We start from the raw sequence: 27,098 nt of genomic DNA, 5'->3' as shown, positions 1-27,098 counted from the left end.
ATAATGCCTATAAACACCTTCCCCACATACAAGTTTAGTCCAATTACCTAAAAATATGGGGAACTGAGATTGCGTTGAGTTATCCTGGATAGACAGGCCGGGAACAAAGTTGAGCAGTTTTTGGAAATCACATGTTCCATGTTCATAGTTTACTTCAGTCTGGTATTCTGGGTCTCTTTTACCAACAGAAATACATCCTATCCATTCTAAAATCTGTCAGCCCCTTCCCACACCCTTTCTGACCCTCTTTGGTTAATCTGCAACCAAAGAATGAAGATCTAAAAATCCCCGGGGTGGGGGGAGGGGGGCTTATCTCTACCCTACATCTTCTTGCATTCTGGCCAGATCTGCCTTCCGGGAGATCAAGCTTCTCCTAAGCCATCCTCACAAATACCTGGAATCCCTCCAGAGACTGTCCTTTCTCTCCAGCAGCCCCCTCAATGCTCCTCTTAATGATAGCTATCATCTATAGACCACTTACCAGGTGCCAGACATACTGCTAAGCACCCAAACACCTGATCTCATCCAAGCTTGCCTGCAGCCCCAAGAGGCAGGCACCGAGACATGCCACATGTAGGGAGTGCCAAACTGGCGACAGAGGCGGGTAGGCTCACCAGCAGAGCCCATGCTCTGAACCGGCACTGTGTTATCTCCCCTACCCCCCACCAGCTCCAACAGGCCCGGTGGCTAGGCCTTCCCCTTAGACAGGAAAACACTTTAGATGGCTCCCTAATGAATTACCTGGGGAGGATGTGATTAGATTAAACACCCTCTGTTATCCTTCAGCCGGATGCCTAGGCTACCTCCCTCCCGGCTGCTCCTCCCCTTTCTCATCCCTTTACAGGGATGAGGGGTGACTACAAGTCTTTTTTGGCAGCGATGCCATTGCCAGGGTGCCCACTGCTTAGCAAATAAAAACACATGGAACACATCATCCCGCCTGGCCTTTTAAGACCAAATTTACTGGCACCAGGGGGTGGGCATATGTCCCGGCGGAACATAAAGGAAAGGAATGAAGGAGGGACAAAGGAAGGGGAAACTGTGAGGGAAAGTAGCAAAGCAGTGTGCAGGGTTTAGTCCCTGGCTGGGGGGTATCTGAAAAGCCAAGTCCTTTATCTTGGAATCTTGAGACAGATACCCAGAGGAAGGGGGGTAAAACCCACACTCCAGCAGACAGCACACCCTAGCGGTCTCACCAGGAAGTGCTGCCAGTGGAATCTCCCTATCCTACTCCTAAGTCCCTGCAAACTGGACGGGGAGAATGCCCTTCAGAGAAACGATGCCCCCTCTTAACCACTGCTTAGCATAGCAGCTGTGGGCAGGAAGGCAGCGTCTTCGGCAGCTCACATTCCTGCCTGAGAGCCTGGCTCACCATTCAGACAGCCTGGGACCACCGGGATCTCTCCCAAAGGGCTCTCCCACCCCAGGCCTTTACAGGAGAACCTTGTAGAGTAGATACAAGGAACCCCAGTAGATACCAGCCTTCCTGACACACAGCACCCTGTCTGCTTCCTGCCTGAGGTGCAGTCATCTCTGAGTACCCAGTGGAGGTTACAGGACAACACTCATAACCTATGGGTGAAGTATCAGATTCAGGGGTCCGGGGAACGTGGGCACAGGGCCCCCAGCATGCCATGCCCAGCACAAGCAGCCAGTGAGGTCCCTGACCCCAACCCACATGGGAATGACAATGCCAAAGCCTACTTCTTCCAGGAACCAGCACACAGTTCAGGGTCCTGGCTGCTCTGTCAAGCTCAAAAGCTAAATGGGAGAAGACACTTTCTCCCCTAGAGACCCCATGTCCTGCCTTCCTAGCTCCAACTGGTCTGTGCTTCCTCCTCTAACAACAGAAACCGCAAACACAGACACTGTGGTGCGGCCAGATTTCCCCCATCACCCCAAGCTGGAAGTTCAGCCCCTCCCTCCCCAGTTCTCCACTTGTTTTTCTATATTTCAGTGAGGCTACGATCGTCCCTTTAAAAAAAAAAAAAAAAGTGAAACAAGAGAGAAATTGTTTACTCCTGAGGCCAGGGCTCCCATTAGCGTAGGGCTGAAGTCTCTGGGCAGAAGAGGGCTCTGCCTAGAGAGGGCCGCCGGGGCCAGACCTGGGAGACGACGGGCTCTTGGGTCTCCAGGAGGCCAATTCTCAGGACTCACTCCATCCTCCTCCGGCACTTCCCCTCCGGCCCATAGTCCCTCCTCTCCCACCTCTTACCTGTCCCGTGACCTTTGGGCAGGTGCGAGGAGGAGGGGCTACCAGCAGGCAGGGAGGGAGGCGGGGGAGGGGAAGGTGCTAGGAAGGGAAGCCAGCTAAGGCTGGAACTGCAGCAGCTGCTGACTCCGAGGAGCAGAAAAGGCAAAGGGTGACGGGGACCGAAATGGAAAACAGGAAAACACATGTGTGACTCTGGCCGGCAGCGGGGAGGGGCCAGGGGACGGGCTGGAGCTGGGACTGCCCGGTCAGACCCAGAGGACTTCGACGACGCCTGCCGCCTCTAGGCACCTTCTCTACTCAGTCTCAGCTCCTCCTCTTCCCCACCTCAGCCCCTGAACTTCCTTGTTGCCCTATGTTTACTGAGCCCTTAGGCTCTCCCAGTGACTGGCAGTCCCCTCCTGGTGTCCTTTACCATTCTCCTGTTCCCGATTCCATCTCCTACTCATCTCCCGCTCATATACGATCTATCCTTGGTCCTGCGGAGAGCATAGGATCCATCATCACGGCACCAGAACTCAGCCCCTGTGTAGGGCAAGACATGCCAAGGAAGACTACTTGTGGGAGTGCAGCCAAACGCCTGACTGCAAACAAGCCCGCTCGCAGTCCCGGTCCCCAGTTGGTTCAGGGGGTGCCTGTGTTGCCAGGTAAGAGCCAGCCCTGGCACTCTGAGCAAGCCAATGAGTTGGCCCCCCGTCAGACCAGGATCATTTAAATACCCAGTGAATGTCTACTTAGCAGAGATGGAGAATACCAATTTTGTTGGAATAAAAACCATAAGCCTCCTTTCTATTCAAAATTAGAGCTTACTGTATGAATTCATCACATCCAATTCTCTGAAGCAGTTTCTTGGTGCGCATATTAAGCCATTTAAACTGTAGGCAATAGCATAAAGCTCTGAGGGAACAGCACTTCACAGCGCAGGGTGCATTTGCAGAATTCCAGAGGTGACTGCTGCCTTTAGACACCCACCAGCTGGCCAGTCTCAGAGCCACACCCTGCAACTTCTACCTGTACCTGCACGTTGTAAAACTATTTGGGAAACAAACAGTCCAGGTAAGCAGTTGTCAAGGACTGTCAGTGGATGGGAGCCAACTTACGGCTCACCAAGACACAGACAGAAATCAGAGTTCTTTGGCACCAAATGTCGGAATTACTCCGAGGATAATTTAGTGCCCTTTTATACCCAGGCCACTGCTCAGCCGGCCTGCCCCTTAATTCCAGTCTGAGGTCAGGCCCAAATTGTAAATAAGGGAATTCCTAGGAAGACAGCCCTAGAGCTGCCCCTGTTTGCACTGGCCCCTGCACTGTCACTCCACTCAAGCCACACTGGCCTCCTTGCTGTTGCCACACGACACACATGCTCCCCCCTCAGAGATTTCGCAATTGCTGTTCCCTCTGCAACATTCAGCCCTGCGATATGGTTCATCCCTTCGCTCACTCCATTGGAGGCTATGCTTAGCCACCACACTACCACCATAGGCCTTCCCTGAGGAGTCTGTGAAGGAGCAACTTCCTCCCGAGGCCGGTCTTCATCCTTTCACCACGCTGGACTTTTCTTCAAGGGCACGACCACTCCCAGAGTTTCTTTGTTTGTTGGCGCCTACCTCACTAGGAGGTAAGCGCCACCCCACCAGAGGTCTTTCACCCTGTATCCCCAGGGCAGGGCACGTGGAGACAGTCAAGAATAATTACTGGGAAAATAAACAAATGAATAAACAATGCTGTTCCTCCTGGACTGATTTCCCAGGAGCCAGGGCTCTAGGAACGTCCTTGAACTTGCCCTTCTGACCCACCTATATGCCACCGCTCCTCTGGCTCCTAAACCAAGCAAGGAGTATCTGGAAGTATTTATTCTTTTTGACAGTAATGGGTTGAAGGAGTGGGAGGGCATAATTTTCAGTTTTACTGGGAGGCCTAGAATGGTTTGCAACGAACTTCTGTTTTCGTTAATGGGAAAACAAAAAGCGCTTTACCGGATCCAGGAGCTCTCGGCCGCATGGTCCCACACCCAGGCTCAGGTTGACCGGTCTGGGCACGGCGAGAGCAAGGTGCGACGGCCGCTCAGAGGCGAGGAGGCAGAAGGAGGCGAGGCTCAAGTTCAAGAGAATGCAGGCGAGTTCAAGAGTGGAACCGCAACCCTGTAGTGGGCGCCCTCCCGCATCTCTCCTCTCCCGCGTGACCCTGGCCCCACACCTCTCTGCCCCCACCCAGCCGGCAGGCCGACCTCACCTTTGCCCCTTTCTCCCACACTCCCCATCCCCCAGCCCCGCCTCGCCTTCCTCCCTCCACCTTTAACGTCGCCCCCGCCGGTTCCCTTCCTTACACTCTTTCCCTTGGCCCCCAGCTTTTCCGTATCCGCAACCCGTAGACCTTGCCTTCCCAAACCCCGACCCAGCCGCCGCCCGCCCTCAGTGTTCTTAAGAGCTCGGTCGCCCCCGATGTCCACGTCTGGATACGAAAGCCAAACCGGGGTCTGCCTTGACCTACCAAGAGCCCACCCCACCCGGGTGTCCCTTCTCTTCCTTCCCTCAGGCCAAGCAGCCTGCTCCTCTTCCTGGCTTCAGGAAGCGCTGGAGGAGGGGGGTGTGGTGGGTGCAGGGAAGAGGGCCAGGATCCGAGAACCGAGGGGTCAGCAACCCGCTCCCCTGCCCTCTCTTCGCTCAGGTACAGCTGAGCTGCCCGTGGGACAGGAAAGTGCGGATACCCTTAGGCTCGTCCTCCGCCCCAGGGACGCTCAGCTTCCTCTTCCCTCCCTCCCAATCCTGCTGGCTGCCCGACGGGGGTCGAACCGGAGCCCCAAACCCTGGCAACCCCGCCTCCGGCCCTGAGATGCAAGGCTGAAACTCGGGAGGGACTCTGGACTGCAAAGTCCGGTGGGGGAGGAGGCAGGGAGCGGCGCCCGCCGGGAGCCAGGGGAGGGGTCTCTCGGATGGGCGTCTCAACTCCCCGCCCCCTCGGGGAAGCTGTTGCATCAGCTTCGAGATCCCCAGTTCAAGAAAGTGGTCTCCACCAGGCCGGGAAGCTGTCGGGCAGTAGAGCTGCCGCCAGGAGGCAGCACTTAACCAAAAATATCCCGCTCTCGGGTGCCCGGGAGGCTGATGCCCAAAGCCATCTTCTGAAGGTGCTTCATCTTCTGAAGAGTCTTAGCGGCAGTGTGGACCCAACAAAAGAGGGTGTTGCTGAACTAATTCAAGGAAAGGGATCTGAAAACACTTCACCATGTTTTAAGGCTCAAAGATAACTTGTAAATATTACAATTTTTTGTACACCTTTTGGACAGTCCAACTTTGGCATTTTTAAAGCCAGATTGCCACGCTGCAGAAATTCACCAAGAGATACCCACCTTTAAGACCAGTCTGGTGGAAGACACACAGCTGAGAGACATCCCACCTGCCAGAGGCAAGAAAAAAGGGTGTAGGCCGAGGTCATAATTTACCCATCTTGAAGATGGATGATTTAACACAAAATTTAGCCCGAACTGATTTAGCAGCCACGGGGAAAGAAAAGGAATGTGCTACAATAAATTGTGTATTACGGAAATAATATGTAAAGCAACGTATTGTGTGAGGGGTAGCCTTTAGTTGCCACATTTCTTGCCTGGGCTGACAGTGATTTAATTGTTGAGTGGTCCTAAGGAGGAAAATAATGAAGGAAGGTAAAATGAGATACTTCCCAAATAGTTTGCTCTTCTTCAAACTTCAGTTTGGCCATAGGCATGTAAAAAGAACAAGTTACAAAATGAAGTGGAATTGGTCACTCCGAGTCAGTTTCACTTATGTTTTCTCTAACATCATCATTATTCATCTCAATGGTTTAAAAAGCAGTTTCCCAGGGGCGCCTGGCTGGCTTAGTCAGTGATTCTTGATCTCAGATATCAGGGTCCTGAGTCCCATGTTGGGCATAGAGATTACTTAATTGAAAAAAAAATTAAGGGGCGCCTGGGTGGCTTAGTCGGTTAAGCGTTGGGTTCGAGCCCCGCGTCAGGCTCTGTGCTGACTGCCAGCTCAGAGCCTGGAGCCTGTTTCAGAGTCTGTGATTCCCTCTCTCTCTGACCCTCCCCTGCTCACGCTGTCTCTCTCTCCTAGAAATAAATAAAACATTAAAAATTTTTTAAAAAAATTTAAGGGTGCCTGGGTGGCTCAGTCAGTTAAGTGTCCAACTTTGGCTCAGGTCATAATCTCACGGGTTCATGGATTCGAGTGACGCATCCAGACTCTGTGCTGATAGCTCAGGCAGAGCCTGCTTGGGATTCTTTCCTTCTTTCTCTACCCCTCCCCTGCTCAAGCTGGCTAACTCTCTCAAAATAAATAAATAATTCTAAATTTTCTTTTAACAAAAATAAAAAGCGCCTAATTTCCCAGAGCAGTGCACGTGCACAAAAGTTACTGTGTACAGAATATACAGAAGGATATTTGAATAAACATACTGGACAAAAACATAAATGGACAGCAAAATGTTAAAACCAAAATACAGGCTGTGATGCTCTTGAAAGGCAAAGGAGTTTGAGAGAGGAAAGTCATGAAGCTCAGATTCCTGATGCTTCTCATTGCTCTTCATTCCAGCCTTTGCCAGATGAAGTCTAGAGGTTGAAGAACATCTAGTTTGGGATGACAAAGCCACTTTCTTGTGGCTCATGAGTCTAATGAAGTCATTAAGAAGTTCTGTCCTGGGGCGCCTGGGTGACTCAGTCAGTTGGATGTCCAACTTCGGCTCAGGTCATGATCTCACGGTTCGTGGGTTCGGGTCCTGCGTCGGGCTCTGTGCTGACAGCTGACTCAGAGACTGGAGCCTGCTTCGGATTCTGTATCTCCCTCTCTCTGACCTTCCCCTGCTCACGCTGTCTCTGTCTCTCTCAGAAATAAATAAAAACATTTAAAAATTAAAAAAAAGAAAGTGCTGTCCAATTGCCAGACCCCCTTCCTCTGCCACAGTGTTCATGAGGTCCCTGAGAATGCTGCTGATGTTAGCTGTCAGCACTAGTGCTCTTTCTCTCTCTCTCTCAAAATCCTAAACCATATTTCCTGCTATTTACAACCCACGGATTGTCCACATCACACTAACCACGTCAAAGGCTGAACTTGTCTTTCTTCCAAAAACCTTTCCCCTCCCAGATTTCTGAGTTTTCCCAATTAAACTTCCCATCCTACCCTCAAAGTTCTCCAGCTCTGGCTCCTTGACCTCCATAGATATTAAAGTATTGCATGTGTTCATTTCTGTGTGCAGAATGTATATTGTTCACATTATTTGTTCACCTTAATGTGTGTGCCCTTTTTTATAATTTTGCAAATTCAGAGCACCTGACTGGCTCAATCAATAGAGCATGTGGCTCTTGATGTCAGCGCTGTGAGTTTGAGCCCCACAATGGTGCAGAGATTACTTTAAAACAAAATCTTTTTTTTTTTTTAGTTTTTTTAACACATGTTTTTGCTTTTCTTTTCTTTAATATTTTATTTATTTCTTGAGAGAGAGAGAGAGTGAGGAAGGGAGGGTCAGAGGGAAGAGGGAGGTACAGAATCTAAAGACAGGCTCCAGGCTCTGAGCTAGCTGTTAGCACAAAGCCCGATGAAGGGCTCGAACCAATGAACTGCGAGATCATAACCTGAGTCAAAGTCGGATGCTTAACTGACTGAGCCACCCAGGCACCCCAAAACAAAATCTTTAAGGGTGCCTGGGTGGCTCAGTCAGTTAAGCATCTAACTTCAGCTCAGGTCATGATCTCGAGGTTTGTGAGTTCAAGCCCCACGTCCAGCTCACTGCTGTCAGTACACAGCCAACTCTGGATCCTCTGCCCCCCTCTCTCTCTGCCACCGTCCACTCATTCATGTTCTCTTTTTCTTGAAAATAATCAAAAAGTAGCAAATAAGTAATAATAGAATAAAATCTTTAAAATAATAATTTTGCAAACTGATGGTATCCTCCAAGTGTTTGAGCTACTGAAAGATAAGAATATTGCTGGTTCAACTCTTTTATATAGTGACGGTGGTAGTGCCAGCTTGTCATCTTTCCTGTCAACCTTGAATGTTGACACTAAGGTTATTTTTCCAGCCCTTGGCTTTTACTATTTGATTTGCCAACTGTAAACTATGTAATAGTGCTGTCTACCTCAGCTGTCTGTCTCAGAACCAGCCAAAGGTGTATGGAGCTAGGCTTGGGAAAGTGGCATTCAGTCATTGCTGCAATTGTAAAACAATAAATCCACAGCCACGTTTTAATTCAATTTCCTGATCTCTGAAAACTACAAGCAATCTGTATAACGATTGCTTCCTGGACTGTCTTATCTACTTTACAGATTATGAAAATCATGTGAAATCATTTATATGGAAGTGATTTGATAGGTGAAAATGAAGTGTATGAATGTAAGATGATAATAGTTCCGTACGGTCTTATTGCCCTTACTTAGGTTTTTGGGATCCATTTGTTGGCTTATAGCCAAGGTTCTTTTGTTCCCATCCTTTCTTTTGGTTCAGCCCTAGCTTATACCATTCTTATTGTTATTGAAACAGCTGCTTTTACTTCTTAAACCAGGATCCACCCTTCCCCTCTTTCAAAGCACAGCTCAGAGCCTCCTGTGGAAAAATTTCCCAGTCTTACAGAAGGAAATGATAAACTTCCAGATAGGCCATTGCACCACTCCCTCAGTTTCTCCTGTCAGCACACGTTAAGTGTCTAGCCTAGCACATAGTAATAGGCACTTTTGTAGGAGCTTCACCGTTCATAAAGTATTTGTACTTACTTCAATGTTTTCAGATGTGAAATATTAAGATGTGATATATTAAGGGTTTTTTTTTTTAATGTTTATTTTTGAGAGACAGAGCAAGAGCAAGGAAGGGGCAGAGATAGAGAAGGAGACACAGAATCCAAAGCAGGCTCCAGGTTCTGAGCTGTCAACACAGAGCCTGACGCGGGGCTGGAACCCACGAACTGTGAGATCATGACCTGAGCCAAAGTCTGATGCTTAACCCAATAAGCCACCCAGTCACCTCAGGGTTTGTTTGTTTGTTTGTTTGTTTTAAGTTTGTTTATTTTTGAAGGGTTGGGCGAGGGAGAGAGGGACTCCCAAGCAGGCTCTACTCCATCTGCAGAGTCCAACTCAGGGCTCAAACTCACAAACTGTGAGATCATGACCTCAGCCAAAACCAAGAGTTGGACACTCAACCAACTGAGCCATACAAGTGGCCCTAATTTTTTTTAACGAAAAAATTAAAGATAAATGAATTCCCCAAGACAAATAAATTATTAAAAAGAGGGAAGGAGTCACAGGTCTGTGTTTTCTCTTACCAGTATAGTAGTCCCACCTGATCCACAGGGTATGCATTCCAAGAACCCCAGTGGATGCTTATAACCATGGTAGTTCCAAACCCTATATAGACATACCTATGATTACATTTCATTTAAAATTAGGCACAGGGGCACCTGGGTGGCTCAGTCATTAAGCCTCCGACTTTGGCTCAGGTCATGATCTCACAGTTTGCGGGTTTGAGCCCCATGTCAGGCTCTGTGCTCACAGCTCAGAGTCTGGAGCCTGCTTCATATTCTAAGTCTCCTTCTCTCTCTGCCCCTCCCCCACTTGTGCTCTGTCTCTGTCTCTCAAAAATAAATATTTTAAAAAATGTAAAAAAAATCTTTAAATAAAATTAGGCAGAGTAAGAGATTAGCAACAACAATAAAAATTCTAACAATATACTGTAATAAAAATCATGTGAATGTCATCTTTCTCAAATATTTCTTTTGTAGATGAAAAGATAAAGTAAGGTGAATGATATAGGCACTGTAACTTCGCATTAGGCCACTATTGACCTTCTCACAATTTGTAAGGAGTATCTGCTTCCACAGGGCAACCAAATGTAGGTAACTAAAAACTATAGAAAGTGAAACCATGGTTAAAGGGTACTTCTGTACCTGTCTCCTTGATGCAAGGATTATATTAGACAATATGTGGTGATAGCCCTTGCAAAAATGAAATAAAATCTTAGCTCCAAGACCTATTCCCCAAGAAAGACTTCTTTCACAGCTTTCTCCAGGTAAACTTCCCGTTATAGCTACAAAAGGGTACTTGCCAACACTCATCTTGGAGGATTTCTGGTACCTCCATTTTGACCTCAAACTTAAAAAAAAATTTTTTTTTTTTTAAATTTTAATGTTTTATTTATTCTGAGAGAGAGAGAGCATGAGCAGGGGAGGGTCAGAGAGAGACACACACACAGAATCCGAAAGAGGCTCTAGGCTCTGAGCTTGCCGTCAGCACAGAGCCCGATGCGGGGCTCGAACCCACGGACCGTGAGATCGTGACCTAAGCGAAAGTCGGACGCTTAACCCACTGAACCACCCAGGCACCCCTTAAATTTTTTTTTTTAATGTTTATTTTTGACAGGGAGAGAGAGCACAGAAGAGAAGTAGCAGAGAGAGAAGGAAACAAAGAATTCAAAGCAGGCTCCAGGCTCTGAGTTGTCAGCACAGAGCCCAACACAGGACTCAAAGCCACAAACTGGGAGATCATGACTTGAGCTGAAGTTGGATGCTTAACCAACTGAGCCATCCAGGCGCCTCTCTGGTTAGGTTCTTTTTAGCTTGTCTCTTGGTTTAGGTGGAAGACCCCGAGGGCATAGCAACCCCTGAAGAGAATAAAACAACCCTGTCAAGCAATAAGCATTGCCCTGAGCCCCAAGACACCACCCATGATTGACTCTCAGCAAGACAATGATAGATTTGACCTTCACTGCCCACCTGCAGGTACTCCTCCACCTTTGCCCCTCATTGTAGGTATATAAACCTGTAAGTATTTTCAGCACTTTAAGACACCTGACCTCTGTCTTCCTGGTGTTGGCTTCACTGAAATAAATCCCTTTCTGGTTTCACCACCGTCTATCTGCCTTTGGAATTTTGTCTGTGTCAAGTGGCCAGAACCTGATCTGTTTGAGATCCCCAGAGCCAGGAGCTCATGTATCCCTCCCTGTACACCTGCTACAATCTCAATGGTACTATTACAGTAATGTAGGTGATTATTATTGTCTTCTCTCTCTAGACTGGGAGCGCTGTCAGAATAGTGATGACGTCTGTTCTGCAGAATCCCCAGCACCTAGTACAGTGCTTACCACATATAAGCTCTTCAATTATGTTGAATAAATAAGGACTGAAACCCACATTTTCTTATTCATTCGAGATTTGACTCTTAACGCTGAGGAAAAACACGTTACAGTGATGCAAAAGAAGGTAGAATAAGGGAACTACGCTAAGATAATGGCATAAATTCCAAAGCACTAGACACCGCTGCGCAGAGATCGCTGGAGCAGCTCAAAACGATTCAGTCTAGGACACGACTTCCACTGAGGGTATAACCAGTACTGACAACACATACGCAGACCAACCGCTCTCGCCCATATACTAGGGTCGCAGTTTCGCCCCTTTCTTCCGTACAACGGCCCAAGATGGTGGGGCCCTGATTGAAAACCACTTTCAAGATGGCGGCTTCCGACTTCCCCTGCGGCGTCGCGCATGACCACCGGCGCCACGCCCACTTCCGGCTGCGCGACTTCAGCATGGCTGCTTTAGGTACCCTGGTTTTGAGTAAGTGAGTGTGGAGTCCGTGTGCTCGGGAGCTCGCGGGGGCAGGTCTGAGACCCCTGAGTTGGCTGCACGGCCTCTCTCCCAACTCAACCCTGTTTTCCCAGCAGGTGTCCGGAGGCTGCACAGTAGCGTGGCGGCTCGGGCGGGCAGTCAGTGGCGACTCCAGTGAGTTCCTGGTTTAAGGGGGTCCTGGGGTGCCAGAAGCTGGGCTGAATCCTCACCGGAATGTTTTTCTCCACCCAGGCAGGGCCTAGCTGCTAACCCCTCTGGCTACGGGCCCCTTACGGAGCTCCCAGACTGGTCTTACGCGGGTAAGCGCTGATCTGACAGTTAACTGTCAGACTTTTGCCGAGAGGGAACTTCCCTGGACTGAAGGTGGGGGGAGAAGGGGGTCAAGGTGGGGATGTGTGTGAGTGGACGTCGTATTGAACTTTATGTTTGGAGTTGGGGAGAAGCAGCCCTATTGTTTATTTTGTTAATTAAACTGCCTATGCGAGACAGGCTCTTGTGGGGTAGGTAGAACATAATTCCAACTTGGGGCGCCCCGGGGGAGGGAGTGACAAACAAGATCTTTACGTTTCTCAGGGACGACGATTTTTAAAATTTAGAAAGACTCACCATTCTATGTGGTGAGTACATTGTTGAGAATTTGGTACCAAATGCGGGGAGAGCTCTTTGAAAACGGCCTAAAACATCTCAGAAGACAGGAGTAGAAGGGTGAGGACTGAGGATGGCGGGCTCCCTTCAGAAAAATTTCTCACCCTCCCCCCAAAGAAAAGAAAAAGAAAAGGAAAGGAAAGGAAAAAGAAAAAGAAAAAATAGATATTAGACCTAGAAGGGAGGGATCTGAGAAAAAGCCATTCCCATTTCTTATATAGGACTCCAGTTTACAGGTGGGAAAATTGAGGCCTCAGAGTTCCTGTGATCAAACAGCTAGGTAATAGCAAAGCTAATACTAGAACTGAGAAAGGGCCAGGCACCCTTCAACATTAGAGACCTGAATACTAATACCCTATTGGTTTCTATAGGAGTGTGACCCTGAGGAGGATGGTAAAGGTTTATTCCACTTGTTATTTACTATAGGAAGCCTAGCATCTCCCAGAAGTAGTATGGAATACTGGAAAGACTCTGGATTTGGTTCTTCATTCAGGGTTCTTTACTTGCTAACTTTGTAGTCTTGGGCATGTTACTTAATTGTATCTCTCAGTTTCCACAAAGTTTTTGGGCAGAGTTTTCACTGTTTGCTTCTTACTCTGTAGAAAATAAGTGTCCTTTTTCTTCAGCTCCATTATAAACTACTTTACGTAAGATAATACATCTTTTCATCAAGTCAGTAGATATTAATAGAATTTTTATTACGTGATTCTGTGCCTATGCTATGCTACAGCAAAACCCTAGGGATGCAGTCCAGTAAAGTCTAGCTGGGAAAACAGCATGACATTTTAAAAACTTAATAATACTTCAGTGCTCTACCCCTTTCTGAGAGGGTTTGAAGTGCCAAACAAGGCCAAAAACAAACAAGCAAACAAACAAAATATTAAAATAAATGTCCCAAGGCAAATAGATGAATAATAAATAACCAATATGCACTTCTTTCATAAAGAGATTTGACAGAGTTGAAAAAGTTAACAGAATGGTTTCTGGGACAGATAGGGCTTTAGGGGGGCCTACGGACGAAAACTGGGCTGAGAGGAAAGGAAAAGAGGGCGTCTCATTATGGACTGAGATGGCATTTAGCAAAGATTCATGGTGAGTGAAACAGTGATCAGATTGCTTGAGTGGAGGGTTTCTAAAGCTAAAACAAGAAATTCAGCCTTCCAAAGGACCGTGAATTCCAGGACATTGAGGGGTAAGTGAAATCGAGTAGGAATATGCCCAGAGCTTATTCTGGGCATACCTTACCCTCAACACCGAGGGATGGGTTTTGGAGAATAAAGCCATCACAGGTGTGAAATGGAAGAGAGGAACTAGAGACTAGATCTTCCCTTGTCCAATCCAGTGCCTTCACAAGGTGCTGTCAGCCATCATCTCTAACACTGGTCTTTTCTCTATGCAGATGGCCGCCCTGCGCCTCCAATGAAAGGCCAGCTTCGAAGAAAAGCCCAAAGGGAGAAGTTTGCAGTGAGTCACTAGAGCCCGAGCCAGGGCAACCCGTGTGTACTTGAAGGGAAAAACTTTACATTTTAACTTGTTTTGAGCTGCACGCACACATAAGCTAACATGTCCCCCCTATACAGAGGTTTTAACGGCTCAAGTTTTTACAGTACTCTGAGAAGGGAGGAGGGGAGTGGGCACTCCAAGGCCGTAGTACTGGTCCTCTTCTGCTTCCCATTGTACCTCCTCCTGCTTCCCATCCTGGGACCTGGTCCCCTCCCCCACTCAACAGTGTCATTTTCCAGATGAAACTTTTGCCTTTGCTCTGGGAGGGAAAGGATATATGTGCCGAGCCCAACCCCAGATGTCATCCACCCTGTTTTCCTGTCTGTTTCAGAGACGAGTTGTACTGCTGTCACAGGAAATGGATGCCGGGTTACAGGCATGGCAGCTTAGGCAGCAGGAGAAGCTGCAGGAAGAAGAAAGGAAGCAGAAAAATGCTCTGAAACCCAAAGGGGCTCTACTGAAGAGCCCACTACCAAGTCAATAAGAAGCAATTCCTGTCTCCCTCTCCCAGCCTCTCTCTGGCTTCCTTCTCTCCCACCAGCATGCGTCATCCCAGCCAGAGGAGAGCCTTCACATCCCCATCTGCCTTCCAAGCCCAAGAGCTTGGACACCAGGAGGAACAGCCTGTAGGATCACTGCCTAGAAGAGTTGGCCAAGTGCCCTCATCCCTGGCTCCCTTCCACTTCAGTGCAATCGTGCGCTAGGACACTTGTCTCCTCCGCAGGCCATCGGACTGGCCCTCTTGTGAACGGTAGCTGCTCTGTGAACATGCAAAAGGGGCAGCAGTTATCCTGTTGTTAGCTAGGCGCTCAAGCCTCTAACAGCCCCTACACAGCTCAGGCTGCATGGCAGTTACTCATTTAATAAATGTTTTGATGAAAAAGGCTTTCCGGCTGAGGTCCGTTTCTTGGCAAGCAACTGGTATCGGTTTTCCTAAACTTCGGATACCCAGCCTTAGAGGATACCCCCACCAGGAAGGCTGACATGGGAAGAACAAGACTTGGGTGTTGCATGTTCTGCTGAAGAGTTGGATTCTGAGGTTTCTGTGGTGCTGGCTAAATTCCAGAGGTTGGTTAGAGAGAGGCCTATACCTCCCAACCCCACTTTGTGAAGGGGAGCCCCGGAGGTGCTCAGCCTCCAAACAGTCACCGTGGCATAGGTATCTAATCCCCATCACATGTCTCCCACAAACCTGTTAGGTGTCCAGGACCCAGGAAGACCTTTAATTAATCACAGACTTGGGGAGGGGGGAGAAGGACCTTTACTGCTGTTACAATGCAGAGCACTGGGCTTTTCTTCCTTTATCCTGCCACAAACTTATAATAGTTCTTGGGTCTCTGGTAGTCCTGGAGCTTCCTACCTGACCTAATTCCTGCCCAGCCTCCTTTATTCCCTTGCTTTCTTTCCCTCCCTTCTTCCCCCCACAACCTCCTTCCTCTCTCGCTGACCAATGCAATTCTGGGATCTTAGATTTCGCTGATGGTCGAGTTTTCTGTCTCCCACACTTTTCCTGCTTCTGTCGCACTGCTTTTCTAGATCTAACTCTCAACTGCTTATCTGTCTCTCTCAACGTCTTATCTGTCTCTCTGGCCCCCGCTGTCCATTTCAGCGCGCCCTCCCCCTCCCCTGCATACCTCCACCTTTTGTTCTCAGTTTAGTCAGACCCTGAAGAAGACTTTAGTCATCAGGGAACTGCCTTTTTCCAGTGTAGGGGGGGAGCTAACCCCCAAAGTCCTAATTCCCAATCTCTCGTGTCTAACAGTTTCCCCAAATTTGATTTGCCCGTCCCTGCAATCCATGGCCTTGTACTTCTTTCCTCCCCAGCCCGTTCTAATTTAAGGAGAAGCCAGATTGCAAATGATGATAATTAAGAGAGTGCATTTGTCTTTCCACAAGAACCCCCAGCCCCAATGTGGTTGTAGAGTTTGTTGGTGGGGAGCTGGGTTCTATTACTGTTATATGCTTGCAGCAGGAGAGGGGTGGAGGTGGTTGTCGAGAACCAGGGGCAAAAGTTTCAATTTGGTTGAGTCATAGGTCTCAGCAGACAACCCCCCAACCCAGGGGTCGTGGACATGGAAGACCCTCATCACCCGCCCTCCCAGACTCTGAACTCGTTTGCCCCAACCACTGGGCCTCCCTATACTTCCCACTCTGAGGTGAGACAAACGCCGAATACCAGAGGAATCAAGCCACCCAAATTATGCTTAGGGGGAGAAAGTCTCCCACATCCCGTCCCCTGGGTCCCCCCGCCACAGACCCCCGTCCTTAGCTGTGGCCTCAACCCCTGCAGATGGCAGCCTCCACCACAGAAAGGCAACCTAGGGTTTTTTTTTTTTTTTACCCGGCTCTCGGCTGTAATTGGTTTCAGGCTGAAACAACCACGTCCGCACCGGGAAAGGAGGGCATGGGGGCGGGGGCGGAGAGGCTGTGGGAGAAGGGAGGGACCAGAGGAGAGAGTGAGAGAGGGCTCGCTATCCAGTTCGCAGACTAAGCAGAAGAAAGATCAAAAAACAGAAAAGAGGGGACGAGCAAACAGGCGCTTTCAAGAACAATCCCTTCATCTCCAAGCGGACTGCGGTCTAGGGATCCAAATTCAGTGCCCACCGAAGACAAAGGCGCCCCAAGGGAGTGGCGGCACGACCCCAGGGCTTGGGCCCCACCGCGGAGCCCGCACCGCTGGCTGCCGGGACGGTCGCGGACCATGTCTCCAGCCCCACGGCCCACCGGCGGTCTGCTGCTCCCCCTGCTCACGCTCGCCACCGCGCTCGCCTCCCTCAGCTCGGCCCAAAGCAGCTTCAGCCCCGAAGTAAGTGAGCTCCTCCGGCCCTGCCGGTAGTCGCGCCCGCCGGGGAGGCGAGCCGGGGGTCTCCCAGGGAACCCCCCCCTCCTCGGAGAGCAGGGCGTTGGATGTCTCGGCCCTGCGCCCCCAGGAACCCCCCTCCCTTCCTTTCCCTGCTCATCTCCAAACTTCTAAGTCGATCCAGCTTCTGCTTCCCCTCAACCAACCCCCCACCCTCCGCCAACTTTCTTCCCCAGTCCTTTCCTGCAAAGAGCTTTACAGCGGGGCCCACCCCAACCCTCCCGGGTTCCACCGGACTCTGAGCTTAGCCCCCGAACCAGGAGCAAGCCTGGTAAATACTTGGATTCGGCTCAGACCCAGCGCTGCCCTGGTTTCTTGTCATGTGCGCGAGTTCGTTGTTTCTTCAACTTTCCAACTCTCCTGCGCTCTCCCGCCCGCGCCCGCGCCCGCCGGCGCTGGGGCTGCCAGGGAGGCTCGGGTGGACGGCGCCGCGGCTCGGGGCCCCCCACGCTGCGCGCCTCCCGGGCGGTCCCGGCCCTCCGTGGATGCAGGCGCCGCCAGGTGGGGTTGGGGCTGGACGGCCCGGCGGCCGCGGCCCCGGATCCACCCTGCCTCCCAGAGCGGACCCCTCTGCGTCCCGGCCCGGAGCCCTGGCGTCGAGGGTTGCGGGACTGGCGCCCTGGCCGCCTTTCCGTACACACAAAGCTCTCCTTGTGAGCCAGGGGCTCGGCCAAGCAGCCGCCTCCTCCCTCTACCCTACTCACACCACCCACCTCCAGCGACGCCTTTAGGCTCTTTTTGTTGCTTTTGTTAATTGCTTTTTTGTGTTAATTGCAGGGAGACTGAGGGCGTCGCACCCGGGAGTAGGGAGAGGGCCAGGCCCAGGGCACCAGCACAATCTCTACCGCCTCAGGCGCTCCCCCACCCCCAGACTCATTCCCCGACGCTGGCCCACCGGCCCAGGAGGAAGCCGCGTGGGAGTTGTCTGGGGACGTTTTTTCCTCTCTTTCTCTCTCTCTTTCTCTTATTTTGGGGTGAAGGTGGGAGACGAATTTGATCAGCTTCTTATTTTGGGCCATCCCAACCCACTCAGCCCGGCAGGGCCTGGGTGCGGTCGGGAGGGGCCGGGAAGGGGCCCAGAAGGGGGAGGGGATCTGGACTTGGCTTCCTCCCTCCTGGTCCTGGCCCTGGACCCACCCCCGGAGGAAACATCTCCAGAAAGAACACACTCTCTCTGTCCCGAAGGGATCTGAGGCTAAAAAGAAAAGCGTGGCCTTAGGAGAGGGGGTGACCACAGAGAGCGCGAATCTGCCCTGAGGCTCAGCCTGACACGGTCCAGCAGGAGGAGGCATCCTCTCTCCCGGCCTGGAGTCTTCATCGGAGGTCTGCAAGGAGAGCCCCTAACAAAAGGAGCCTGGGCATCTGGGGGCTGTCCCCTGCCAACTTTGCCTGCCCTGCCTTCCCTCCCCTGCCCCACCAGGCCCCCTAGGGGAGGGGCGGCAGCCCTGGCTCTGTGTTAAGTGGGTCATGGGCAGTCTCAGCGCCAGAACCACCATTTTGCTTCTGGGCCACGGAGGGGTGGGAAGCAGAGTGAGGGAGGAACAGGACCAGAGGCTTGGATCCAGGGCCTGCTGGAGAGCCAGAGTACCCCTCACACACCCACCCACCTTCTGCAGGACTCCTAGGCCAGAGGTGGGAGGGGTTCTCTTGAGTTTTCCCCAAGGGGAATACTCAGACCACTCAGTTTTCAAGACAAAGCCAGCCAACTGAGTTTTTTGACCTAACATAGTTGCTCCCTCTCCAGGCCAATCTGGAGGGCGAGCTGGGGTGGCCAGGCCTCAGGCAGCCGGGTCCCTCCCACCAGGCCTCCAGAGTCCTGCACCAGCTCCAGGGCAGCCCTCTCCTCCTCGTGGCCTGTCTGGCACTTGGCCCTTCCCCCACCCAGCCGCAGACACAAGAGTCCTCTCTTCTGTGGTTCCAACCTCACCTCCTAGTCCTCTCTGTGGTTCTTGCTTTGCTCAGAGACTAGGCCTGGGAGGAGAGGGATGGGGGCATTTCCTTTCCAGGCTCTTTGACTCCAGGGAAGTCCCTTTCTTGCCTGAGTCTCCATTTTTCTCTCTTGAGCACGGAGTGGACTTTGTGGGTGTGGAGACTTAGACCTGCCTACTTTTCTTGAAAGACTCATCGTGGAGAGGGATTTCTCCCAGAGCTCCTATATGTGGACTCTCTCCACCTCCCTGCCTCCCTCCATTCTGTCATTCTGCCCTAGGAGAATTCCCCTCTGCTTTGCTCCCCGGAAGGTTGAGGGGGCCCGACTTCAGTCCTCTTGACTCCCAGCTCCAGGAGTAGCCCACTCCCATGCTTCTCCAAAGCTGAAGTAGCTGCTCCCCCACCAGGGGTCATAAGCCTGGGGTGTGTGTACCCTACAGGTGAGGCTAAGGGCAAAGGGAGTTTCCTGCATACTTGGGCACAGGCCATCGCAGCCTCCCACGGGCACTAGCTGTGGCATCAGCCAGCACAGGTCAGGGCAAGCCTACAGCTCCTAAAGCACCCTGCTCTGCTTCCCTGTGGTAGAGCAGAGGTTAAACTCTGCTCCCTCCCCTACCCCTGAGGAGGGGCTCTCAGAGCCGGGTGGTGCTAAGGTTGTCCTGGCCAGGCCTGTTGGCTGGGGAGAGGCTGGGTTGTTTACATCTCTGGGCCCTAACTCCCATCGGCCTTGGGGGATCACTTCCCAGAACCCTGTTGCAACTCTTGCCCCTGCGGGCACATGTCCCCAGTCAGCTGCTCCTGAATCACCCCCAGGCCCAATGGGCTACGCTTCTGCCCGGTCTTCCGTGAAGGGCCACTCAGTGAAGGGCCACTCAAAGATCCATCCTGACCACCTGGGGTGAGGGGTATGGTACCTAACAGCAGCCTCTACCCCGCTGTACTTCCAGCTTCCATCCCAGGTGAAATACAGGCCCCCTCTGGACTCCTTAAGAAGGCAAAGCCAGAGCCAGGGAGCAGAGCCCGTAGTGTCTCCACTGGAGAATCCCAGCATTGTCATATTCCATATAGAACTTGGCTCATTTTACTTTTCAGGCTTTAGAAAAATACTCCATTGTTCTTAAAATAAAGGCTGATTTTCTTTTTTTCTCAGCGGGGCTTTGTAGTTTGCGTACCTTTCAGTCAAACACCAAAAACCTAACTATTTTAAGGCAGCGTGCCAGCCTTTATATTATGAACGATTTGCAACATACCTCAAGTAAAATACTGTCACTGAGTCTCTACCACCACCCGCATCTCCCACTGCCTGTACTGAGAACCTTAAATGGGCCTTTAGGTCCCAAGCCCTGGGTCAGATGCTTGGATGGGGACAGTGGCAAGATCTTGGTTCAGTGGCTGGATCACACCCGCACCACCTCCAAACGTCCCGGCTTCCCCTCTCGGCAGCCAGCCTCAGCCCTAGCTCCTTTCCTGCTCACCTTTCTAAAAAGATCTCAGCTCGTGAGGGTCCTGGAAGCATGGCACCCCTGTCCCAAGAGGGTCTCATGCCAGGACCAAAAATAGAGCCCCTTCAGCCTCCCCACCTCAACCCACCATGGGCACAACCCATTCTCAGGTAGGACATGCTACATTTGCAAGAACACGGACACGGAGGAGGAAAGTGCTGGAGGGATCTCGGCTCTGAGAAGACATCCTAGAACTCAGTTAAGCCATCTAGGTTCCCGTTTTCGAGAGAGTTACAGCCAAAGTCCAGAGCTGCGGCTCCCTACCCCCATTTGAGCCCACAGCCCCAAGAAGGCAAGTCATACTGGGGCCTGGGCCAGAGTTCAGGTCCAACCTGGGAAGTCCTCCAGCCTCACAGCCGGAGCCAGGCTGGGAGCTCGTTACCCTTTCCTCCTAAGCCAAGGGTGCATGCCAGGCACCGTGAGGAGGCAGAGTCTCCCCTTGGGCCAAGTGGGGATGCTCTAAGCCACATTTCTTTCCCCACAGGCCTGGCTGCAGCAGTATGGGTACCTGCCCCCAGGGGATCTGCGAACGCACACACAGCGCTCACCCCAGTCACTCTCAGCTGCTATTGCTGCCATGCAGAGGTTCTACGGTCTGCGAGTGACGGGCAAGGCAGATGCAGACACCATGAAGTAAGTGCTGGACCCTGGCAGGAATTCTGCCCAGCACCCACAGACCACACTGAGCACAGAGAGGTTGCTACCTGACTCCTGCCCCCTGCCCAGCACCCACAGACCACACTGAGCACAGAGAGGTTGCTACCTGACTCCTGCCCCCTCTCTCAATGCCACATGCCGACCCTGAGTACTATATGCCTACATGTGCTCCTTCTCCCTCCGGTCTCTCTGGCCCATGCCTCCCTTCTCCTCCCCCATGCCCTACAGTCTCCCCCCATCCCCACCTGACCCTGCCTCCCCCCACCCTACACTCCCACTTTATTTTTTTAGACCCTCTCCTTTTCACCCTGACCCTATGACCTTGGCCCTTTCCCACACTAACCCTGAGGCCAGGCGCCCCCCCCCCCCCCCCAAAGACCTTTCTTTTTCATACACTATCCTGACTACAATCCTCACACCCCAGGGCCATGAAGCGACCCCGCTGTGGTGTTCCTGATAAGTTTGGAGCCGAGATCAAGGCCAATGTTCGAAGGAAGCGCTATGCCATCCAGGGCCTCAAATGGCAGCATAATGAGATCACTTTTTGGTGAGTCCAGCAGGCAAGCTGCCTTTCTCCCATCGGGGTTGCCCTTCCTGTCACCTGTGCTGACAGACTCTGAGGAGTCCTGTCCTACTCACCTCTGTTCCTGTGAAGCGTCCTTGGGAGTGGGGAGGCAAGGGGCTGTAATCTTGGAGAAAGGAGCAGCCTGTGGGGGGTACATCCCAGGGCCAGAAAGCCAAAGCCCGTGGGGCCCCTGAGCTCTCAGTTCTTGGGGCTGAGCCATCGTGAGGCAGCAGGAAGTGCCAGGTCAGCAAACGTGGCTGGGCAGGTCGGGCAGACCTGGGAAAAGTGCAAGGAGGGAGAATTTTATCCATTGTTATCCTAACATACTCCCATCCTCTCCCCTGGACCTCAGCATCCAGAATTACACCCCCAAGGTGGGAGAGTATGCCACATTCGAGGCCATTCGCAAGGCATTCCGCGTGTGGGAGAGCGCCACACCACTTCGTTTCCGAGAGGTACCCTATGCCTATATCCGAGAGGGCCATGAGAAGCAGGCGGACATCATGATCTTCTTCGCTGAGGGTTTCCATGGTGACAGCACGCCTTTTGATGGCGAGGGTGGCTTCCTAGCACATGCCTATTTCCCGGGCCCCAACATCGGAGGGGACACCCACTTTGACTCTGCCGAGCCCTGGACTGTCAGGAATGAGGATCTGAATGGTGAGTGAGGTAGCCCTGGGACTCATTTATCCTGGGGAGAGTCAATCATCATCTACACTGTGTGTGTGTGTGGGGGGTTTCCTGCCTCCTCCCAAAACAAACCTCATGATCTGTGGGCTACAGACATCTCCTAGCCTAACTTCTGGTGAAAACAGGAATCGTATCTTGAGCTATTTACTTCTGGTCCCTTCTCTCACCCAATAATTGACTTCCCGGTCAAAGACTTCCCACTTTTCCAGGCAAATGCACCTCCAACTCGTGGGAGAAACCGGAGCCCAGATAGGACCCTAACTTCCCTTAATATACGTCTTTCTGGTGTTGGTATCTGCCCCCAGAGCACTCTCTCACCTCCAACCAGAGTATATCACTGACTGGCTTTGTGGCTTTTTGGGTGGAAAACATGACAGGTAGCCTCAGGTGTGAAAATGAAGCCTCTGGTGGGAAAGCAGGGGGTCTGAGGGAAGGGACCCAGGCTGCCCTCATAATCTTCCCCATCCCTCCAGGGAATGACATCTTTCTGGTGGCTGTGCATGAGCTGGGCCACGCCCTGGGCCTTGAGCATTCCAATGATCCCTCAGCCATCATGGCACCCTTTTACCAGTGGATGGACACAGAGAATTTCGTGCTGCCCGATGACGACCGCCGGGGCATCCAGCAACTGTACGGTGCGTACTGTATGCCTACACGTGCTCCTTCTCCTTCCTGGTCTCTCTGGCCCATGCATCCCTTCTCCTCCCCCATGCCCTACAACCTCCCCTCCCCACCTGACCCTGCCTCCACTCCCCCTTTTTTTTACATTATTTCTTATATATATATATATATATATATATATATATTTTATGTTTTATTTATTTCTAGGAGAGAGAGAGACAGTGTGAGCAGGGGAGGGTCAGAGAGAGAGGGAGTCACAGACTGAAACAGGCTCCAGGCTCTGAGCTGGCAGTCAGCACAGAGCCCGATGCGGGGCTCGAACCCACGAACTGCGAGATCATGACCTAAGCGAAAGTCGGACGCTTAACCGACTAAACCACCCAGGCGCCCGTCTTCTATATATTTTTAAAAAATTTAAAAATGTTTAGTTTTGAGAGAAAGATAGTGTGAGCAGGGGAGGGACAGAGAGAGAGAGGGAGACAAAATCTGAAGCAGGCTTCAGGCTCTGAGCTGTCAGCACAGAGCCTGACACGGGGCTCAAACTCATGAACCGCCAGATCATGACCTGAGCGAAGTTGGCCACTTAACTGACTGAGCCACCCAGGCGCCCCTATTTATTTATTCTATATATTTTATTCCTCTCTCACCTTTGAGCCCACCTTTTCTGTCCTTCCCCAGCTGATTGCTTCACCCTCCTCTAAAGATCCATCCACCTTTCTAAGGCTATTGTCTGCCCATATATCTGTTCTTTCCTCCCCTCCCCACCCCCCCTCCCTGCTGCCCCGTCACAAAGTCTAAAGTGCCTTTTTCATGTTCTCTACACCAGGGAGTGAGTCAGGGTCCCCCACCAAGATGCCCCCTCAACCCAGGACTACCTCCAGGCCCTCTGTCCCTGATAAGCCCAAAAACCCCACCTATGGGCCCAACATCTGTGACGGGAACTTTGACACCGTGGCCGTGCTCCGAGGGGAGATGTTTGTCTTCAAGGTGAGAGGAAGAAGTGGGCTGGTTTCGGGGGACAAGGGGGTTCTATGCCCAGCAGGCTGGGTGGAAACAGCAGCAGGAGGACTAAGAACGAGAGCGGAGGCTGTGGGACGCTTTGGGGACTGAGCCAGAAGACTAGCTACGAGACATAATGTACCGTCCCCACCTCGACGCCTTCCAGGAACGCTGGTTCTGGAGGGTGAGGAATAACCAGGTGATGGATGGATACCCTATGCCCATTGGCCAGTTCTGGCGGGGCCTGCCTGCATCCATCAACACTGCCTACGAGAGGAAGGATGGCAAGTTTGTCTTCTTCAAAGGTAACCAGCCATTCTACCTTAGTTCTCCGGGTGTGGGGAGAGTCTCCCTGAAGGAGTGGATTCCACTTGCCTTCTCCAGAGACCCAAGAGCCCAAGTGGAACCCTGAGCCTGCCCTTCTCTCCCCTCCCCAGGAGACAAGCACTGGGTGTTTGACGAAGCTTCTCTAGAACCCGGCTACCCCAAGCACATCAAGGAGCTGGGCCGAGGACTGCCTACTGACAAAATCGATGCTGCTCTCTTCTGGATGCCCAATGGAAAGACCTACTTCTTCCGGGGAAACAAGTGAGACCCCCATCCCCTTGACCCAGCCCTCCCTCCTCAGATACCACCACCAGGTTCTCAGTCCTACAGGAGTACCCACTTTACCCCTGGGATGTTGCTGGCTGAGCGTCTGCAATTGCCTAGCAACAGACAGCCTCCATTAGGTGCTGAGTGAGTGGGAAGTGACCGGGTCACCATTTCAGACCTGGTCATTTGGCGCCTCCTGCCCCCAGCGCCGTGCCTCCACCCCAGCTGCCAGGCACTGTCATTAAAGGCTACTAGTGGCTCCTTGCAGCCTGGGACCTCCCATCCACCCCCACCTTCCGCCGCTTTCAGCTGCAGGCCCTCATTACTCAAAACCCCTGTCCCACACCCTGTCCATAGCCACCCTTTGCTCACTGGTGAATTCAGTCCTGGACCCTGCTACCCTCCATGGACATGCCCAGGGCCCGACCGCTTCCCTTCCCCTCCTCTCCTCCAGGTACTACCGTTTCAACGAGGAGCTCAGGGCAGTGGACAGCGAGTACCCCAAAAACATCAAGGTCTGGGAAGGAATCCCTGAGTCTCCCAGAGGGTCATTCATGGGCAGCGATGAAGGTGAGGGGCAAGAGGAGGGGGTGTCTGTGAAGGGAGGATGGGGATGGGGGGGTTAAGGAAGAACAGGAGGAAAGATGGACGGTATCACGTGGAAAGTAGTAATGATGACAACAGCGGAACTCTTGCCCCGTGCCAGGCTCTGAGCAAAGTGCTTTCTGCACATCAGGTCCCTAATCCCCACCACACTACCAGCCTGCCACTAGAATTGCCCCTTTTACAGCTGAGGAACCCGATGTTCAGAAAGGGTCAGGGATTCACTCAACTGGCTCACACAACTCACAGATTTTCCTTCTGTTCGTCTCCTCTCTGTGGGCCCTCCGGACGCGGCCCCCATCCCCTGTCCTCCTTGCCGCCTTCTGGCTGACCCCTGCAGTCTTCACTTACTTCTACAAGGGCAACAAATACTGGAAATTCAACAACCAGAAGCTGAAGGTAGAGCCAGGCTACCCCAAGTCCGCCCTGCGGGACTGGATGGGCTGCCCCTCGTCAGGGGGCCGGCCGGATGAGGGAACTGAGGAGGAGACCGAGGTGATCATCATCGAGGTGGACGAAGAGGGTGGCGGGGCAGTGAGCGCGGCTGCCGTGGTGCTGCCCGTGCTGCTGCTGCTCCTGGTGCTGGCCGTGGGCCTCGCCGTCTTCTTCTTCAGGCGCCACGGGACCCCTAAACGACTGCTCTATTGCCAGCGTTCCCTGCTGGACAAGGTCTGACCCCCACTGCCGCCCGCCCACTCCTACCACGAGGACTTTGCCCCTGAAGGCCAGTGGCAGCAGGTGGTGGTGGGTGGGCTGCTCCCACCTGTCCCGAGCCCCCTCCCTACCCGCCCCGCACTTCCTTTCTTTTCTGTCCCACGACTGCCTCTCTCAACCTCAACCCTGGCATTGCTTCTTCCCTAGGTGGGTCCCCTGGGGGCTGATCAGGGGAGGCCCCTTCCAGCCCCTGCCCCCCCACCCTAAGGGGCCTCTGTAGCTTGGTGTGTGTCCAGCCCCATCTGAATGTCTTGGCTCTGCACTTGAAGGCAGGACCCTCGGACCTCGCTGGCAAAGGTCAAACGGGGTCATCTGCTCCTTTTCCATCCCCTGATGTACCTTTAACCTCTGAACTCTGACCTCATGAGGCTCTGGGCATTCCAGCCCCACAAGCCCCCCAGAAGCACCCTATTTACAGCCTCCTACCACTCTTTCTGGCTAAAAGGAATCTAATCTTGCTGTTTGGGGGAGACCCTGAGAGTAGGAGCAGGTAGGGGTACACAGCTACCCTAAGACCTTGAGAGGAAAGCTCAGGGTCAGTCCTCTCCACAAAGGTCTGCCTCTGCCGCACCTGGCCCCCAGAACTTCCCCAGAAGGAGCCTGAGCCATTAAGGGGCTGTAGAAACCCTTGGCGGCCCTACCTCCACAAACGTTAGCCTCGGCTGGGGATGTCAAGGTTAGAACTGAGACTGGAGGTGTGGCTACCGTGGTGGTGTGGGGCCAAGGAGAGAAACTGTCTGGAGCCCTGGGGGTTAGCCTGAAGGCCACAGAGAAAGAATCTTGCTCAAATGCAGGCAGCTGGAGTAGGGACCAAGGGGCAGAGCAGTCAGAGGGGACAGGACGGGACCAAAAGGCTAACCAGGGAGGTGCAGTGGGAGTGGATGGCCAGGGGCCGGGCAGGCCAGGCCAGCAGGGACACTACAAGGTGGGCTGTGGTACCCAGGGAAGGGCATGTTTTATTGGAGCTCTCAGGAAGGGCGCGAGAGAGGCACACCGACTCCACTTGGTGCCCTTCCTCCAACCAGAGTACATGTATGGAAAGGGTGGGGAGCCCAGAGAAAGGAGCAGCGACAACACACATCCAGGGACTGGCGACTTGGGACCTTAATAAGGGCGGCCACCTAGTTAGGGAGGTGACCTCAGTGAGGGGGCAGCCTCAGCTGACCTCAGTGAGGGGGCAGGTGCCTGGGTGAGTCTTGGTCAGGTTAGCCCCTCACTTCCTGATGCCCCTGCCCCTCAGCCCATGCTACCGGTGTCCTGCCTCCCCTCCCCCACCCAGTCCACCCATTTGAAGTCTCCTTTGGCCACCACAGGTGGTCATGGTACCGGGGACTTGGGAGAGTGAGACCCGGTGGGGGCAGTGAGAGGAGAGGGATGTCAGGGGTGGGGGGTGGTGGGGTGGGGGGAGTGTGAGATGAACGGTGC

The 27,098-nt window shown here is 52.4% G+C and overlaps 3 protein-coding genes across 9 annotated transcripts in view; 2 read left to right on the top strand and 1 right to left on the bottom strand.

Annotated features, from left to right (window-relative positions):
• The window catches only part of SLC7A7 (solute carrier family 7 member 7), a 50,002-nt gene extending 28,368 nt beyond the window's left edge, over positions 1-21,634 (bottom strand). The window contains exon 1 of one of the 2 annotated variants that reach the window (XM_039245191.1): positions 21,527-21,634. The gene's annotated coding sequence lies outside the window, so the exon portion shown is untranslated. Of the gene's footprint in view, positions 1-2,215; positions 2,357-21,526 lie in introns of those variants that run through there. The other variant, XM_039245187.1, reaches the window with a different exon arrangement.
• Positions 11,699-14,825, top strand: MRPL52 (mitochondrial ribosomal protein L52). 6 transcript variants are annotated; one of them, XM_039245194.1, is made up of 5 exons: positions 11,699-11,779; positions 11,884-11,944; positions 12,023-12,090; positions 13,836-13,900; positions 14,271-14,825. In XM_039245194.1, the coding sequence occupies exons 1-5, from the start codon at positions 11,752-11,754 to the stop codon at positions 14,421-14,423; spliced, it is 375 nt and encodes a 124-aa protein (XP_039101125.1). In that variant the 5' UTR covers positions 11,699-11,751; the 3' UTR covers positions 14,424-14,825. The 6 variants fall into 6 exon arrangements, with proteins under 6 accessions (XP_039101125.1, XP_039101126.1, XP_039101129.1 ...); XM_039245195.1 differs by having other exon boundaries at positions 11,700-11,779; positions 11,887-11,944; XM_039245198.1 differs by having other exon boundaries at positions 11,767-11,783; positions 11,887-12,090.
• Positions 16,387-26,512, top strand: MMP14 (matrix metallopeptidase 14). Its single transcript, XM_039245186.1, has 10 exons — positions 16,387-16,745; positions 20,715-20,863; positions 21,312-21,434; positions 21,805-22,112; positions 22,616-22,777; positions 23,590-23,750; positions 23,929-24,067; positions 24,200-24,350; positions 24,811-24,926; positions 25,300-26,512. Exons 1-10 carry the CDS (start codon positions 16,641-16,643, stop codon positions 25,632-25,634), a joined length of 1,749 nt encoding a protein of 582 aa, XP_039101117.1. The 5' UTR covers positions 16,387-16,640; the 3' UTR covers positions 25,635-26,512.
• The last annotated feature ends 586 nt before the right edge of the window (positions 26,513-27,098 follow it).

Source organism: Hyaena hyaena, unplaced genomic scaffold, assembly GCF_003009895.1.
Source record: "Hyaena hyaena isolate Hyena2069 unplaced genomic scaffold, ASM300989v1 scaffold_256, whole genome shotgun sequence".
NCBI lineage: Eukaryota > Metazoa > Chordata > Mammalia > Carnivora > Hyaenidae > Hyaena > Hyaena hyaena.
This window is presented reverse-complemented; position numbering and strand designations above follow the sequence as displayed.